This window comes from Hyla sarda, chromosome 4 (assembly GCF_029499605.1).
Source record: "Hyla sarda isolate aHylSar1 chromosome 4, aHylSar1.hap1, whole genome shotgun sequence".
Taxonomy (NCBI): Eukaryota; Metazoa; Chordata; class Amphibia; order Anura; family Hylidae; genus Hyla; species Hyla sarda.
The window spans coordinates 95224379-95242694 of NC_079192.1; the positions used below are offsets into that span (position 1 = coordinate 95224379).

General features: G+C 40.5%; 1 protein-coding gene across 3 annotated transcripts in view; it reads left to right on the forward strand.

Annotated features, from left to right (window-relative positions):
• ITGA11 (integrin subunit alpha 11) overlaps positions 1–18316 on the forward strand; it is a 151591-nt gene that overhangs the window by 95582 nt on the left and 37693 nt on the right. For all 3 annotated transcript variants that reach the window (XM_056571622.1, XM_056571623.1, XM_056571620.1), the window contains 6 exons: positions 4017–4220; positions 4631–4761; positions 5047–5213; positions 5586–5731; positions 8811–8921; positions 17268–17353. In XM_056571622.1, the coding sequence (XP_056427597.1) occupies positions 4017–4220; positions 4631–4761; positions 5047–5213; positions 5586–5731; positions 8811–8921; positions 17268–17353 (845 nt within the window). The remainder of the gene's footprint in view (positions 1–4016; positions 4221–4630; positions 4762–5046; positions 5214–5585; positions 5732–8810; positions 8922–17267; positions 17354–18316) is intronic.

The following is an 18316-nucleotide window of genomic DNA, read 5'->3' on the forward strand; positions in this document are numbered from 1 at the left end:
ACATTTTCCTGCATGTAGTTATGATTTTTTCCAGAAGTGCGACAAAATCAAACCTATATAAGTAGGGTATCATTTTAACTGTATGGACCTACAGAATAAAGATAAGGTGTCATTTTTACCGAAATATGCACTGCGTAGAAACGGAAGCCCCCAAAAGTTACAAAATGGCATTTTTTTTTCGATTTTGTCGCACAATGATTTTTTTTCCCGTTTCGCCATGCATTTTTGGGTAAAATGACTAATGTCACTGCAAAGTAGAATTGGTGACGCAAAAAATAAGCCATAATATGGATTTTTAGGTGGAAAATTTAAAGGGTTATGATTTTTAAAAGGTAAGGAGGAAAAAACGAAAGTGCAAAAACGGAAAAACCCTGAGTCCTTAAGGGGTTAAAGTTGCATAATAATTTTTTTTTTTTTTTAATATATCCCTTTTTGGGCCATTTTATGAACCATAATACAGCTATTTCTTGATTTAAAAAAAAACACTTTACATTTTAGCTCTAAAATCAAACCAAAAAACTGCCAAAAATTTCTAAATGAGTTCTATTAAACTAAATGGGAAAGGGGCCCTTTGTTTACCCTATGTTCATCCACTGATATTTGAGCCATAATTTGGGCTATTTTTAGACTGTTATATAATTATTTTGGAGGCTAGTTTTTGCACTATGCTTTCATTTGTCAGCCCATCTGGGCCTGGGGCCTTATCTGGTTTTAGAGTTTTAAAGGTGTATTCCCCTGGAAAATATTTTTTTCAAATCAACTGGTGCCAGATAGTTAAACAGATTTGTAAGTTACTTCTCTATTTAAAAATCTTAATCCTTCCAGTACTTATCAGCTGCAGGAACTTCTTTTCTTTTTTGAATTTCCTTTCTGCCTGACAACAGTGCTCTCTGCTGACACCATTTTAGGAACTTTCCAGAGTAGAAGCAAATACCCATAGCAAACCCATCCTGCTCTGGACAGTTCCTGATATGGACAGATGTGTCAGCAGAGAGCATTTGTGGTCAGACAGAAAGGAAATTCAAAAAGAAAAAGAACTTCCTTTGGAGTATACAACAGCTCATAAGTACAGGAAGGATTAAGATTTTTTTAATAGAAGTAATTTACAAATCTTTCTGGCACCAGTTGATTTAAAAAAAAAAAAATTCCCCTTTAACTACTATTACTTCTTAGTAAAGAAAGGGATGAGTTAGTTTTATGAATGGAGACATAGACTGATCATTATTATTGGGAAAAATTTCTCCAGGGTTGAAAAAAATTCTAGGGGTAATTAGGGAAATTCTAAGTCATTGAGTTCAGGTGCCACACATACTGCAGGAGGGCATTGTGTTGTTTGGAAACTTCGACATAGACGGGAGCATGATCTGGCCAAGTAGGGATCCCTATAGAGGTTTTCTTGACTTAAGCCACTTATCAACCAACATAAGATCAATAGGTGAATACACATTATGTGGGGATGAGAAAAAGGAAAAATACCTCTGAGAGATATCATATAGACTTATAGACAGGGCTCAAGTCCTGCAGGAACACATGGGAAAGGAGTTCCTGCACTTTTTCTATCGCAGGAACACTGCTACCATTAACAGGATTCCTGCAGGACCAGCCCTTGGGGTGGAAAACTTGGGTGAGTTCCTACACTTTTTTCCCAGGAGTTGACCCCTGCTTGTAGGTTTGAATGAGGCAGAAGGAGAAGAAGAGTCAATAACTGACCACCTTGACATATTAAAGTCTCCTATTACTATTTAGGAGCCCCGTTGGACCTCAGACAGTTTCTTAAAAAGTCCTTTACAAAACGTGGAAAAAAATTGACTATTTTTGAGCCTTAAAATCTCTGCTCAAAAAACAATGTATAAACTAGACTAGACATTTTGTTTCGTTTTGTTTTTTTTCGGATAAAATTTTTTTCGGTTCTGTTAAACCTTCGGGATACAGTAATTTGTTTTATTCTGTTTTCGGATGCATTCGTATATATATTTTTTTCGGTTCTATTCGGAAACTGTTCGGATCTATTTGTTATACATGTCGTTAGTTTCATTTTAGTTTTCGGCTGATTTTGTTCGTTTTTATGGTTATTGGAGATGGAGATTCCTTTGTTTTATAACATTTCGTAGGGAACCATTAAAAAACTAAAATAAAAAAGATACAGTAGTGAAGGAAAAAATTGTATCTAACGAAATTTATCTTTTTTACAACAAATTTTTTATTAATTTTTAAACAGGGATCAATTTATGCGGGCGGGCAGGGCACTAAAAATGTAGCCGACAATAATAAAAATGTAGTGTGTGTGTGTGTTTTTCCCTTCTTTTTTTATTTTGTACATTTTTTAGGTAGTACTACTACTCCTAGCATGGAACACACTGTTCCATGATGGGAGTAATAGTACCTGTACTAATTGACAGATCGCCGGAGTTCGTTGCGATCCTCCTGTATAATGTATAGAGGCGGCCGGCCGCTCTTCTATGGTCCCCTGCACTGCCGTATATATACACCTATTCATATTTCCCGCAGAGAACTGTGATTGGCCAGATGGTTCCAGCCAATCACAACTCTCTGTGGGATATATGAATATGTGTATATATACACGTCAGTGAAGGGGACCATAGAAGAGCGCCGGCCGCATCTATACATTATACAGGAGGATCACAGCGGGTGTCAGGAGTGACATCCGCTGTGATCTTTCCTTAACTGCAGGTACTACTACTCCCAACATGGAACACACTCTGCTCCATGCTGGGAGCTGTAGTACCTGCATTAATAGACAGATCGCAGTGGGTGTCAGAAGTTACACTCGCTGCGATCTGCGGTCTAAAAATGCAGGTACTACAGCTCCCAGATGTTCTATTCACATCACTGGCCGGAGAAGAGATGAGAGCACTGTATAAAGCCGCTCCACATCTCTGCTATATTATGGACGATCGCATCGGGTGTCACGACTGATACCCGGGTGATATGTCTATTAGTACAGGTACTGCTACTCCCATCATGGAACAGTCTGTTCCATGCTGGGAGTAGTAGTACTACCTAAAAAATTTAAAAAATACAGAAAAAAAATGAAACACACACACACTTTATGAAATGGTCCCTTGCTTCTAAATGAAAACGAATTTTGTTTAAACAAAAATAAAATTCATTTTTCACAATTTCATAGGCATGTACAATTTGTTTTGTTACAAATTCGGATTCATTCGGATGTAAATATTGATTGATCCGAATGTACGAAATATGAACAATTCGGACAAAACAAATTACGTCCGAAACGAATTGCACATGTCTAGTATAAACATAACCTCAGAATAGTCAAGCAAAGAAACAATGCCCCGCACTACTCACAGCCAAGTGAAGTCCTGGGTGTATAGCAGAGTTGATTCCAGCAATTCCGTGCTCAGCAGAGAAAACAGCAGCGTTTAAAAATCCTCAAAAAAGAAACAAACCACGGCACTGGGTATATGATGCTAATAAAAGGGTTCCTTTATTGCGGTATAGCAGGTAACAGGAGTGAACGGTCAGGCAGCCGACAAGCGCGAGTTTCGCTTCAAATGACGCTTTCCCTTGAGAAAGCGTCATTTGATGCGAAACTCGCGCTTGTCGGCTGCCTGACCGTTCACTCCTGTTACCTGCTATGCCGCAATAAAGGAACCCTTTTATTAGCATCATATTCCCAGTGCCGCGGTTTGTTTCTTTTTTGAGGATAACCTCATAATAACCTACAAGATTATCCTACAAGAGTATCCTCCAGTAGGCACAGTATGTTTCCACCAGAGTCTAGCAGAAGACAACCCCATTATTAAAGGTGATTTAGAATCAGTCACCTGCTACAGAATGTATTCACGCATTAATGTACATAGTTCGAGTGAAAATATCTCTTCATATATGTGGATCATATTATCAAATAACATCAATGAAGGTAAAAAGAAAAGCTGTTGTTCTCCTTACATCACTAGGTTATTTCCTATATACCTCCGCCATGGAATTACACATTAGCACATTTTACAGCCTGTATTCTGCTCTTGTTACAGAAGCGTTTTGTTCCAGATGGTGTTCTCCAGGACTTTGACAGCTCACAGAATGCACGTTTTGGATATGCCATATCTGCTGTGCCAGATCTTAACCAAGACTCCTTCAATGATGTAGTGGTTGGGGCTCCTCTTGAAGATAATCACAAAGGTGCCATCTACATATTTCATGGATTTAAGAGGAATATTTTGAAAAAGTATAAACAGGTAAAAACAAAAAGAAACACTACAAATGTATCAGAAATATACAGAATTCTACCTTTTGTCATATGTTCTATTAGAAAAAGTATCAGATGTATATGAAATCTACGCTAGCTCCAAGTTAGTGTGGATTTCAGATACAATTTACACTAGCTCTGTAGCATAAATTGTTATAAATCAGGCATTGTACTCTTTCACATTCACTTTATGTCAAGCTCCACCCACTTGGAGATTAAGGCATAAAGTTGAAAAAGTTGCAAAATTTTGGAACACAATGGAGGTTTGGCAAAACATCTGTGACTTTTCACGGTCTCCGCCTAGCGCAGACATTTATAGGTTCCTCCCTATGTGTTTATGTTTGGTAGAGCTGGGGGTTATCCATTGCTCACATATTTACTACATTTCTTCAACTTTAGCGCATTGCTGCAGCAGACCTGTCCCCCAAACTTGAATATTTTGGCTGTAACATTCATTGTGATATGGATATGAATGAAGATGGACTGGTGGACCTGGCAGTGGGTTCCATGGGAAATGCAGTTCTTCTATGGTGAGCTATACAGTAGCTATGTAAATATGTTGTTAAAAATGTTCAAAGGATAATATCACTGTAAACATATTTTCACTTATTCTTTTTGCCTTTTTCTGAACTGTTCATCTTTGGTGTATCTGCTATGGAGTCAGGCCTGTATTTGCCACTAGGCACCTGTGGGCCCGTGCCTAGAGAAGTAGTGTTAAAGGGGTTGTGCTATCCTAACTAGCTGATTGCGGGGGTCCGACCACTTTTCTGTTCTGTAATTTTTGTGATTTAAATTGTTTTGTGTGTATTGTCTAGGACTCGCAGTGTTATTCAGATCAACGCAACCATCAGGTTTGAGCCACCAAAAATCAATATTTTTAGCAAGGAATGCCGCAGAAATGGTCGAGAGGTGACATGTATGGCAGCGTTTGTTTGCTTCACTCCAGTGTTTAAAGCTCCACAGTTTCAAGGGCAGAGTGTTGGTTTGTACACATTTTCTTTCTTTATATCCATAGTTCTTAAGTTTTTACAGACATTCTTGCTGCTATGATACGTATATGTACGGACTGTGAAGAGCCAGTTCAGTGTAAGCCAACCTCTGGGACCACTCACCTTGACTGTCAATCACACTGAAATAGCATTTTCCATCCCATCCAACCTAACTGTACAGGCTTGACTGAGTCTATACCCGCACATGGTAGATACTAGGTTGAAATAAAATCACAAACATATCTATATCTATTATAGTCTATTATCATGTTGTGTTCATATAAGATAAGTTATTATACTACTTTGTAATTCAAGTGACAGAAACGTGTTTGTACGACTAAATAATGTTTTGTATGTACTTTCAGCCATTAAGTACAATGTGACGATTGATGAGAGGAGATATACCCCTCGTGCCGTGATTGATGATATAGGAGGAGACAAGCACTTTATTAAAACCATCAGAGCCACAAGTGGACACAGCCAGTGCCAGCAGCTCAATTTCCATGTGTTGGTAGGTGTGGAATGTTAATGTGGTAGAGGGTGTAATGAGGGCAGATGGAATTGCCTTAGGCGCAGATGGCATTAACCCCTTGTGTTCGTGATGCCAGGGCGTGGTTTATCCTCAATACCACCCGAAGGTATACCGCTGGATCCTGGGCTAGGCACGGGGGCAATAATGTCTCTGACGTCAAGTTACGGAACAGCAGTAGCTTTACTTCATAGATAGTATAGTCATGGAGGTGACCAGTGACTTCAGAGACCTTAGGGCTTGCTGGGACTTGCAGTGGACTAGGACAATTTTTATGCAGGCCACGCTGACTGAAGACAGGTTGACTTTGACTGACTTGACTGAGACTGACTATACCCCGTTTGTTACTTACCAGGCTCTGACTGGGACCTGGGGGTTGTGGACTTGTAGACTTGTGGCTGCGTGGTTGACTTAAGGCCTCCTCTGGACTCCAGACACACTCTTAGGACTTGATGGCACTGGACCTCAGCAAAGTGAGCTAGCTCCTCCCAGGGCTTATATGGGGGAGACTAGAAGGGGTCCCATAGGTCACCCTAAGGTCACATAGTCACTGATACCTCACTGGGTTACAATCACATGAAACTGGTTAATCACATGTCAACGGTTCTTAAAGACATAATACTTTATATACAATACACAGCATAAAGATAACTATACAAGGGGAACAGGTGCAGGGGCCCAGGGGACACTGCAGGGAGACAGGGAAGCAAGGGTACAGGGGTACTACTCCTGTACCCGGCCACCACATTCATTTTCTGTAAAATAAGCCAAGAACTCTCCATCCCCCAAGCAGTTTCTAAGACCTCTCTCTAGCCACCCGATACCCTGCTCTGTACCCGAAACAGCTGTCTATAGATAGGTGACTGTTCCTTTTTGAGGAGGCTCTAGTTTTACTAGTATGAATAATCCTCTTCCTTCTGTAGAGCAGTTAATTTGCATAATTCTTTTCCCCATGGAACATTATCTAAAAATAGGTCTCCATACACCACTGGACCTCTGCAATAAGAATAATTGCTGTAGCAGTATCAATAGCTATCTCTTTGTAGATTGCTTTTGTTGTGAATGGAACAGGGAAAGGAAGGCTTAACTCCTAAAGAACAAATAGATCAGGCAGTTAAAAGTCAACATCTTCCATCCTTTCCTTCCCTAAATCATCTGTCAGGAGAAAGTCAGGAGACCTCCATAAGCATTACATGGTTATCCTGCCAAAATCAGAAGATCCAGCCAAAGTATGTCTACTTTGTATGGGTCTTTATTCCTGTCTATTTGATTTATATCACTGCTCAACCTAAATATATATTTACCATGTGGAGAAAGAAATGAATTCGTACTCACCCGAACAAATCTTCGGAGTTATGAAAACTTTTATTCCAGCATTAATACTGCAGATAACAGGAATACAATTCTGTAGCGGGGAGCGAGGGCCGGCAAGGCTCTCAGACGCGGGGCATACCACTGATAGGCTACAAGTTTCGCGTCACTACGGATGCTTCTTCCGGCCAAGATATACGCCTCTCTCAGGTGGTGAGTGTCTTTTATATCAGATGGTAGCCATGTAAAATAGACAAAACGCAACTCAGACATATAATGTGAACTATCACCAAAAGTATATAAAAAGACACTTAAAAAAAATATATAAATGTGAACATATATTAAAACCACAAGATAGATAGTGACTCACAAAAAGGAAGACAAGTCATTTCTTTCATTTAGTCCCAGTGGACCTGTAGCGTTCAGCCTAATTATCCAGAGTGCTTCTCTGTGTAACAAGTCAGTGATTGGCTTAGCAGGCAGGTCCTGCTGAGACATCTTGTTTCAGAAGCAAGGAGAAATGATGAGCTGCAGGGGACCAGGTTAGGTGAGTATCATTGTTTATTTTTATACTACGCCCAGCAAATATAAGCAAAAATATTATTACACCGTGGCATGGCAATAGATTCCTAAAAAGGGGACCCTTACTCAAGAAGTCACATAGTTAGAATGTAAGGTTAAAAAATGTCCACCAGTACTTATTATATGTTTTCACTATGTTAATCCACACAAAACACATGTGGTGAACTTAGCTCTAAATTTGTGCTCATTCAGTGAAAAAAGTTCTTTCACGCATTTGAATGGTTAGATATCTAGATAAGTAACCTATAAAACAAACATTGGCACACAAAAAAAAGGCTTCTGGATCCATAGATGTAATGTTCTAACAGTAATGTAATGTTTTTATACAACATTTCAGTATTTCAAAATTAGATTGAAGATGTAGATAATACAGTGGTTCCTCAAGTTACAATATTAATTGGTTCCAGGACGACCATTGTATGCTGAAACCATTGTATGTTGAGACCATAACTCTATGGAAACCTGGTAATTGGTTCTGAAGCCACCAAAAGAAAACTAAGTAGATAACTAATACAGATAAAGTAAATCCTTACATATAAAAGTAAGAAAGATCTGCTGGGAGCTGTAATCACTGTCTATGTAGAGGACAGGAGCTTCTTCAGGGTCCTGTACAGTACACGCAATGTCCTAAAAAAGTAACATGGAGCCGCCCTCACCTGGTGTCCAAAGGAGCAACTAACCCTGGTACAGGTAAAGAGTAGTACAGACCATGTAATACCTCCCTGTACTGTAGAGGGCGCTACCAGACAGTCAGTCAGTGCATACGCTTCAGTAATTCAGGTGTTTTATCAGTGAAATGCCCATTCTGATTGGTCATTTCTTCCAGCCATTGACACGTTTCACAGATCTGGACTGTCCGTAGCATTGTATGTTGAGTCTGGTTTCAAGTTATAATGGTCCAGAAAAGACCATTTTATGTTGAAACTATTGTATGTTGAGGCCATTGTAAGTTGAGGGATCACTGTACTGTAAAGTGACAGACCAAGGGACCCTTGCATAGAGGGAGCCTAGTCCTGGTAGTTCCTTTGCTTCTGAGAATTTGTGAAGGACTTTTTGCCCTCTCTTTTATATGTACGCAAATGCATCAGACAGATCTTTCCTCTGACTTTGAATAACTTTCCACATATTAATCCGTGTCTTATGTTCATGTCTGCCTCTTTCTTTGTAGGACACCGCAGATTATGTGAAGCCCATTACCTTCGCCTTGGAGTATGAGCTGGCATTTCCAGAGCAAGGACCTGTACTGGATGAGGGCTGGCCAACATCTCTCAAAGTGTCGGTATGTTATTAAAAGACTAAAATAAAAGAATTGAAAAAAGGAACATAAAACAGAGTGGAAAAAATGTAACATAAAATAAAACAAAATTTGGCATATGCAAAAGTTTGGGCATCGGATCAGTTTTTCCACTATGATAAATTCAGCAAATAATCAGTAACTGGCGCTATAATGTGCAGCTGCAGAAGTTGTGTCAATGTAATTTCACCTGTAAAAGGAATAGAGGAATATCATTTGGCAAGGATGCCCTGAGCTGTTTCACATGATATTAACTAACTTTATGAAAAGTTTTTCATCTCTTGAAGCAAGCAAAGCCTTGGGTCTCAGGTTTTGGATTGCACTGATATTTTGGATCTGCAATCTGTTAGATTCATGTAGAAACCAAAATAGTTCTATGCATCATATAAATCAAGATTAAATATGGGAAGTGCTTAAAGGGCTTATCCGGCATTCTATGCGGGGCTGCGACTCCAGTCTCGGAAAGCTCTTTCTTTCCGGGACTGGAGACATGACGTAACCCCATGCCCCCTTTGCAACGTCACTCCCCACCCCCTCCATTCATGTCTATGGGAGGGAGCGTGGCGTGACATTACGAGGGGGCCGTGGTGTTACGTCACATCTCCAGTCCCAGAAAGAAAGAGCTTTAGCCTCGCAGCCCTTGACAAAGCTGATTCGTCGGTGAAAGTCGGGGAGGCTATAATGTTGAATTTAAATAGCAGCAGTGAACTTAAGGTGGTACATTACTATAACAATCAAGAGGACAGCATGGAAGCCCTAATAGGGACGCTGACTGTGCAGAAGCACAGCAGTTACATAATGTTTCATCGCAATCATTGCTAATAGTGTAAACTTGGCAGTGGTGCACCTGACAGGTCACAAATACTAGAGTCATGCTGTGATTTTTAATATTTGTTGGTTACAGATACTCTATGGAGTCCAATAAAATTAAGCAGTTTTAGGGAGGGGATCTTTAGTTTTGGGTTTCCTTAAGGAGGTACCCTTAGGTTGTTCAGTGTTATTATTTACCCTGGGACTCCCGGGATGTTCTGTTTCTTTATCCCGAGACTGGAGACGCAGCCCCGCATAGAATGCGGGTGCAGCACGGAGTTCGCGGGGGGTCCCAGCAGCGGGCCCCCCGCAATCAGACATCTTATCCCCTATCCAAAGGATGTCTTTGGCCAGATAGCCCCTTTAAAGCTTTACCTTTCATTGTAATAAAGATAAAACCATAATTTGAGCATATCTAAAATAGTACCCTTGGGTCAATTTCTGATCCAGGGCTCCTGGACAAAATCAGTCAGTATATTTCACCTAGCTGTTGAGATCAGTATTAGGCTAAGTTTCCACTTGTTTTTTTTTCTGGCAGTTTTTGGAATACTGCCATTGCAGCTTTTGAGACAAAGCCAGAAGTGTATTAAAAAGGAATAGGACATATAAAGGTAGGACTTATACGTCTCCTCCCTTATGGATCCACTTCTGAATTTGGCTCAAAAACTGCAGAAGCAGTATTCCAAAAACTGCCAGAAAAAAAAACAAGTGGAAACTTAGCCTAACAAATATTTCACCAATCAATGTTAGAAGATGGTCTTATCTTATCCTCAAACAGAGGGAATCAAAGACCCCAATTTATGAGAGACCTTACAGTGGGGATCAAAAGTTTGGGCACCCCAGGTAAAAATTTGAATTAATGTGCATAAAGAAGCCAAGGAAAGATGGAAAAATCTCCAAAAGGCATCAAATTACAGATTAGACATTCTTATAATATGTCAACAAAAGTTAGATTTTATTTCCATCATTTACACTTTCAAAATAACAGAAAACAAAGAAATGGCTTCTGCAAAAGTTCGGGCACCCTACAGAATTTATAGCATGCACTGGCCCCTTTGCAAAGCTGAGACCTGCCAGTGTCATGGATTGTTCTCAATCATCATCTGGGAAGACCAGGTGAGGTCAATCTCAAAGCTTTTAAATGCCCAGACTCATGACCTTGTCCCAACAATCAACACCATGGGTTCTTCTAAGAAGTTGTCTAGAAATCTTAAACTGAAAATAGTTGGCGCTCACAAAGCTGGAGAAGTCTATAAGAAGATAGCAAAACGTTTTCAGATGTCAATATCCTCTGTTCGGAATGTCAGACAGAACAGCTCGCAGGATTGTGAGAAAAACAATTCAAAACCCACATTTGACTGCACAATCCCTCCAGAAAGATCTGGCAGACACTAGAGTTGTGGTACACTGTTCCTCTATAAAGAGATACTTGTACAAATATGGTCTTCATGGAAGAGTCATCAGAAGAAAACCTCTTCTACGTCCTCACCACAAAAATCAGCGTTTGAACTTTGCAAATGAACATATAGACAAGCCTGATGCATTTTGGAAACAAGTTCTGTGGACCGATGAGGTTAAAATTGAACTTTTTGGCCGGAATGAGCAAAGGTACGTCTGGAGAAGAAGGGGAACAGAATTTAATGAAAAGAACCTCTGTCCAACTGTTAAGCATGGGGGTGGATCAATCATGTTTTGGGGTTGTATTGCAGCAGTGGCACAGGGAACATCTCACGAGTAGAAGGAGAAATGGATTCAATTAAATTTCAGCAAATTTTGGATGCTAACTTGATGCCATTTGTGAAAAAGCTGAAGTTAAAGAGAGGATGACTTCTACAAATGGATAATGATCCTAAACACACCTCAAAATCCACGAGGGATTACATCAAGAGGCGTAAACCGAAGGTTTTGCCATGGTCTTCACAATCTCCTGACCTCAACATAATTGAAAATCTATGGATAGACCTTAAAAGAGCAGTGCGTGACAGACAGCCCAGAAATCTCAAAGAACTGGAAGACTTGAAAGAATTGAAAGACTCTTGGCTGGCTACAAAAAGCGTTTACAAGCTGTGATACTTGTCAAAGGGGGCAGTACAAGATATTAACTCTGCAGGGTGCCCAAACTTTTGCAGACGCCATTTTTTTGTTTTCAGTTATTTTGAAAGTGTAAATGATGGAAATAAAATCTAACTTTTGTTGACATATTATAAGAATGTCTAATCTGTAATTTGATGCTTTTTGGATATTTTTCCATCTTTCTTTGGCTTCTTTATGCACATTAATACTAATTTTTACCTGGGGTGCCCAAATTTTTGATCCCCAATGTATTAATTACACTGCACTTCTAATGTGTTTCTATCACTAGGTAGGTGTGACATCATAAATAGAGATATAGCACTTAATCTTGGGGAGTAAGGGCAGTCAGGTGTATGTAGTTCAGCAATATCAATATAGGACCCCCACACAAAAAGAAGAACATAGGGTAATCTAGTACATTTAGTTACACACGCTAAGAATTATTTAACGTTAACAGGACATATAACATCTATCCAGGGTACTCCTTGATACATAGTAACATAGTTCAGAAGGTTGAAAAAAGACCAGAGTCCATTAAGTTCAACCTATATCCCTAATGAGTCCCTACTGAGTTGATCAATAGGAAGGGAAAAAAAACTCATACTAGAGGTAAAAAATCCTTCCTGACTCCAAATATGGCATCAGAATAAATCTCTGGATCAACGTTCTGTCCCTATAAATCTAATATCTATAACCAGTAATGTTGTTATTCTCCAAAAATGTATCCAGATTCCTTTTGAACTCTTTTACAGAGTTCCCCATGACCACCTCCTCAGGCAGAAAATTCCACAGTCTCACTGCTCTTACAGTAAAGAACCCCCTGTCTGTGCTGGTGTAGAAACCTTCTTTCCTCTAGATGTAGAGGATGCCCCCTTGTTATAGATACAGTCCTGGGTATAAATAGATCATGGTAGAGATCTCCGTATGGTCCCCTGATATATTTATACATAGTTATCAGGTCGGCCCTAAGCCTTCTTTTTTCTAAACTAAATAACCCCAATTCTGATAATATTTCTGGGTACTGTAGTCCTCCCATTCTCCGTATTACTCTGGTTGCCCGTCTTTGAATCCTCTCCACCTCCACTATATCTTTCTTGTACACTGGTTCCCAGTACTGTACACAGTATTCTATGTGTGGTCTGACTAGTGATTTGTACAGTGGTAGAATTATTTCCTTGTTGTGGGCATCTATGCCCCTAGTGATGCACCCCATGATTTTATTTGCCTTGGCAGCAGCTGCCTGACACTGGTCACTACAGCTAAATTTACTGTTAACTAAGACTCCTAAGTCCTTTTCAAATAATTCTAATAATTATAATTCCAGTATTTCACCACTGGTACAGTTTATCATCTATCTATGGCCAAGCCTAGGTAGGGGCAGCCTGTCATCCTAGGAACAGGCTATGCCAATGCATCTAGCAAACTGTGAGGTTAGGTTTGTGTGCTGTTCTGCATTGTCTAAGGGCCATATCTTCCCATATCTTCCCTACCCAAAGGGAACCTTTTCAGTAATGGGGAATTTATTAAAGAATCAATCTAATTAATTAATGCAGTTCCATAATATATTAGCTAATACTTCTTAATGCAGCCTCCGAAGACTCGAGAGTCACAACCCTCAGTACAGATGTTCACATTGAGAATTCTGGAGAAAGCAAAAAAAAAAAAAACAGCCTTGCATATAAAGACCTCATAAGAGAAAGCTTCTATATAACTGAACACCACACCCACTGACTCACACATTACTTATATTATGTGAAAATGAATTCAATACGAACCTCAACTTCTGCAACTTATTATAACCGCCCAAATTGAATCTTCTACCATTTATTAGACTGTTGCCTAATTCTGGTTAATGGGATTGTTTCCACACTTGGGGGGCAGTGATGGTGACAGAAAACAACACAGTAAAAACATTTGCTTGGTATATATGGGATTTTCGCGAGTCCAATTTTAACATAAAGTAGTTTGGTTTTACTTATTAGCATCTAACATGCATAACATTACATAACATCCCTATGCCTATTGACATATGTGTAGCATTTGTTTGTGTTTCCTTTAATATTCCAGACATTTTATGGTGACACTGCTCTTAAAGGGGTATTCCGGGGTTAACTAACTTTTAACTATCCTGCCCATTATGAATAATTATGCTAGTTTTAAATTTACTTGCTATACAGCTCTGCCGTGGATCGTCTTTTTATTCATTATATCGTCCCCCCAGGTCTAGCGTTTGCTTTCAGGTCCTGATGACGTTCATCTCACAATCCTTTGCGGCTCGAGGCGGCAGCTGGTATCAGGGGGCTTGGCTATTTCTTGTATTTCCTCACAAGCCAATATCACCTGACGTGATGGCGTCCCGTGATCTCGGCAATCTTCTAAGGGAATGCAGGGAACGCCGGCCCGTCAGGACATACAGATGGACCGCAAACATCATCAGAGGGCTGGCTTGTGAGGAAATACAAGAAATAGCCAAGCCCCCTAATACCAGCTGCTTCCTCAAGCCACAAAGGATTGTGAGACAAATGTCATCAGGACCTGAAGGGAAACGCTAAGACCTGGGGGGACCATATAATGAACAAAAAGAAAACGATCCACGGCAGAGCCGTATAGCAAGTAGATGTAAAACTAGCATAATTATTCATAATGGGCAGGATAGTTAAAAGTTAGTTAACCCCAGAATACCCCTTTAAGGAGGTTTTCCAGGAATTTACATGACTTCTCCTTGGGATAGACCACTAACGTATTAAAAGTTTCTGACCCTTGGGACCTTCACCAAATAGCAAAACAATAAAACAGAGACTTAGGCCTAAGTGTCATTTGAAGCATATTTTATGCATGTGTGAGGAATGCATAAATAGGTGACATGTAATTTATTAGGTACAGTGAAGGAAGAAATTATTTGACCCCCTGCTGATTTTTTATGTTTGCCCACTGACAAAGAAATGATCAGTCTATAATTTTTATGGTAGGTTTATTTATACAGCCAGAGACATAATAACAAAAAAAAACAATACAAAGAAAGTATTTTAAAGTTATTAATTGATTTGCATTTTACTCTGTAAAGTATAAGTATTTAAACCCCTATCAATCAATAAGATTTCTGGTTCGAGCTGAGATTAGGAGCACTCTCTTAGGGAGAGTAATTAATCAATCAGATTCCAAATTCTCCACCATGGCCAAGTTTGAGAAATCTTCAACACTGTGGGACGGGCAGGACTCGAACTCGGGGCGTCAGAACACAGGGTATACACACTACCACTGTGCTATAGACGAGGCTGACACCAAGACCAAACAGCTGTCCAAGGATTTCAAGGACAAGATTAAAGATTTACACAAGGCTGGAATGGGCCACAAGACCATCGCCAAGCAGCTTAGTGAGAAATTTACAGCAGTTGGTGCAATTATTTGCAAATGGAAGAAACACACAATAACTCTCCAGCTCTTCTGGTCGGGGGCTCCATGCAAGATCTTACCTCATGGAATTTCAATGATCAATAGGACAGTGAAGAATCAGCCCAGAACTACATTGGAGGATCTTAAGGCAGCTGGGACCATAGTCATCAAGAAAACAATTGGTTACACACTACAGTGAAGGACTGAAATCCTGCAGCGCCTGCAAGGTCCCCCTGCTCAAGAATGCCCATATACAGGCCCGTATAAAGTTTGCCAATAAATTTCGGAATCATTATCAGAAATATCAGTGCTCCAAATCTCAGTTTATTACCTGTATAAAAGACACCAGAGAGCCAGAAATCTTGCTGATCGATAGGGGATCAAATACTTATACTGAGTAAAATGCAAATCATTTCATATAGTAAAGCAAGAAAGCGGGAAGAGCACTCAGGAAGCAATATCACCTTCTACAACTTGCAGCAAGGTCCTCGGCAACCTATCCCAATGTCTCCTGCGGGTGCACATACACAAGCATGAAGCATCAATATGAAAAATGCAAGGAACATGTAGGTGCACTCACCGCTCAGCAGAGACGATCAGGTGTGGGAGTCCGTTAACGGGATGCCGGGTCACGGCATAGGCACTGGTGTGTGGCGCTCGGAGGATACGCCGGCAGTTTCGCATGTGAGTGCGTGCTTCTTCCGGCCTTGAGGCACGCACGCACTCACGTGCGAAACTGCCGGCGTAGCCTCCGAGCGCCACACATCAGCGCCTATGCCGTGACCCGGCATCCCGTTAACGGACTCCCACACCTGATCGTCTCTGCTGAACGGTGAGTGCACCTACGTGTTCCTTGCTTTTTTCATTTCATAAAGTATTTGAAATGTGTTTTTCTGGATTTTGTATTGTTATTATGTCTCTCACTGTTCAAATAAACTGACCATTAAAATTATAGATCAATCATTCCTTTGTCAGTGGCCAAACATACAAAACCAGCAGTGGATGAAATATTTATTTTTCTTCACTATATGTATGCCATGCACAAAATGTTTAAGAAAACCAGGGCACTGATTTTTCCCATTGAATAGGGCTATTCCAATTCCAAAAATGCTGTGAAAAATGGGGAAATGTGCAGCAGAAATTTAAAGGGGTACTCCGGCCCTAGATATCTTATCCCCTATCCAAAGGATAGGGGATAAGATGTCTGATCGCAGGGTCCCACCGCTGGGGACCCCCGCAATCTCCATGCTGCACCCAGCATTCGTTTGGAGCATCAGGTTCAGTGCACCACTCGTGAAATCACGGCCATGCCTCCTCAATGCAAGTCTATGGGAGGGGCGTGACGGCCGTCACGCCCCCTCCCATAGACTTGCATTGAGGGGGTATGGCCATGATGTCATGTGTGGGGCGTAACCCTGACGTCATGAGCCTCCGCCTCACATTGCCAGTCATCCGGTACAAAGCGAAGTTTGCTCCGTGCATCGGAAGTCTGGGGTCCTTTGAATAGGGGATAAGATGTCTAGGGGCGGAGTACCCTTTTAAGGCTATCCTTAGATTTCTGCCAGTATTGTGCAGAGCATATGGCCCTGCTCTAGTAGAGATTGTAGGTTGGGTTTCAACACATGGCAGAAGCTGAGAGGAATGCTTTCCCATAGCATCCTATCAGATTCCAGTGTATATCATTTTTACAGGTTGAGTTTAATTTATCGGTATAAAATGACATTAGTGATGTAACACATTGCTTTGGGCATCTCGTCCAGTAACCCACTATTACTTATATACAATAAGTTGCATAGTTCAGAGACAGGGTATTATTAGAATAGTGACTGTCGTAAAGAGTGTTTATATCCGGTAGACAGGTCTTAAAGGCAAAACTCTTGAAACGATTACTTCTCCCAAATGACAGTCAGTAAATGGGATGGCTGCAGAAAAGTCTTCCTCTGTTCCGCATATAAATTCACCCTAATATTGTCAGTGTATGAGGCTTGTACAGGTCTGGTGTTCAGGACGTCAGTGATGATATCTTGTGTGATAATGACTTTTCTGCTGGTTCAGGTTCCTTTCTGGAATGGATGTAATCAAGACGAGCGTTGTGTACCTGATCTCTACCTGGATGTGAAACACGATATCCCAACTGCACTGTGAGTTTATGCAATGGGTAACACTTTTACCTTAGTCATTACATCTAAAGTTCAAATTATATATTATCAAAGAATGTCTACGGTAGAGCTATTTTCCAGGTTTATTTGGGTGGTGGGTTTGACTAGTGTACATCTTATTTATCAAGAAGGTGCAGCAGGATGATGAATTTTGCGCAGTTCTGCTGTGGTGGGAAAAGCTCTACCACATACACTTTTTCTAGACGCTTGTGAGGGAGGGAAGTAGACACTTTCCCGGGTCCTGAATTTGGCAGGTTAGGTGTTTTTATTTACTTTCACAGAGCTGTCGGGACATTTTTACTTGCATTTTAGACATTACAATCAAATTTGATTGCGGTGTCTAAGGGGTTAAAGCCGGGCATCACCGTGATCGGTGATGTCTGGCATTAGAGATGGGTCCTGGTGGCAGATAGCGGCCAGGACCACCCAGCTAGGACCACCCAGCTATGACCACTCAGCTCCTGAGCGTGTGTCATAGAAGGGGAGTGGGACACTGTTGTCCACAAGAGGTTAAAGGTTGAATTGTGGAAGGTAGAAGTGATTCTCATGCCTACTGGTAGGTGGTGAAGCTTTGTGCCTAAAAAAGTAGCTTTGCGCACAAAATAGCAACTTTTGACAAAAGTCGCAAATGATAAATACATGACCACTGCATGATCAAAAAGAAAAGGTTCTATGGGTAGGAAAAAAAGAGTGAAACTGTCCATATCAAAAGGAGCATAAAAGTCCCTAAATATGCTGCTTGCTCCTGAACTGCGCCAAAACATAGACAAAAAAATGCTCTAAAAGCAATGATACATCTCCCCCCCCCCCCCCCCCCCCATAGTCCTTGTGATTTTATGCAATCTCACAAGCATTCATTAAAACCTTAGGACTTTGTAAAGTATTGTATAGGTTCTACGTCTGGTATCTGGTGTCATCTTAAGTCAAACCATAAGAAAAGTATTT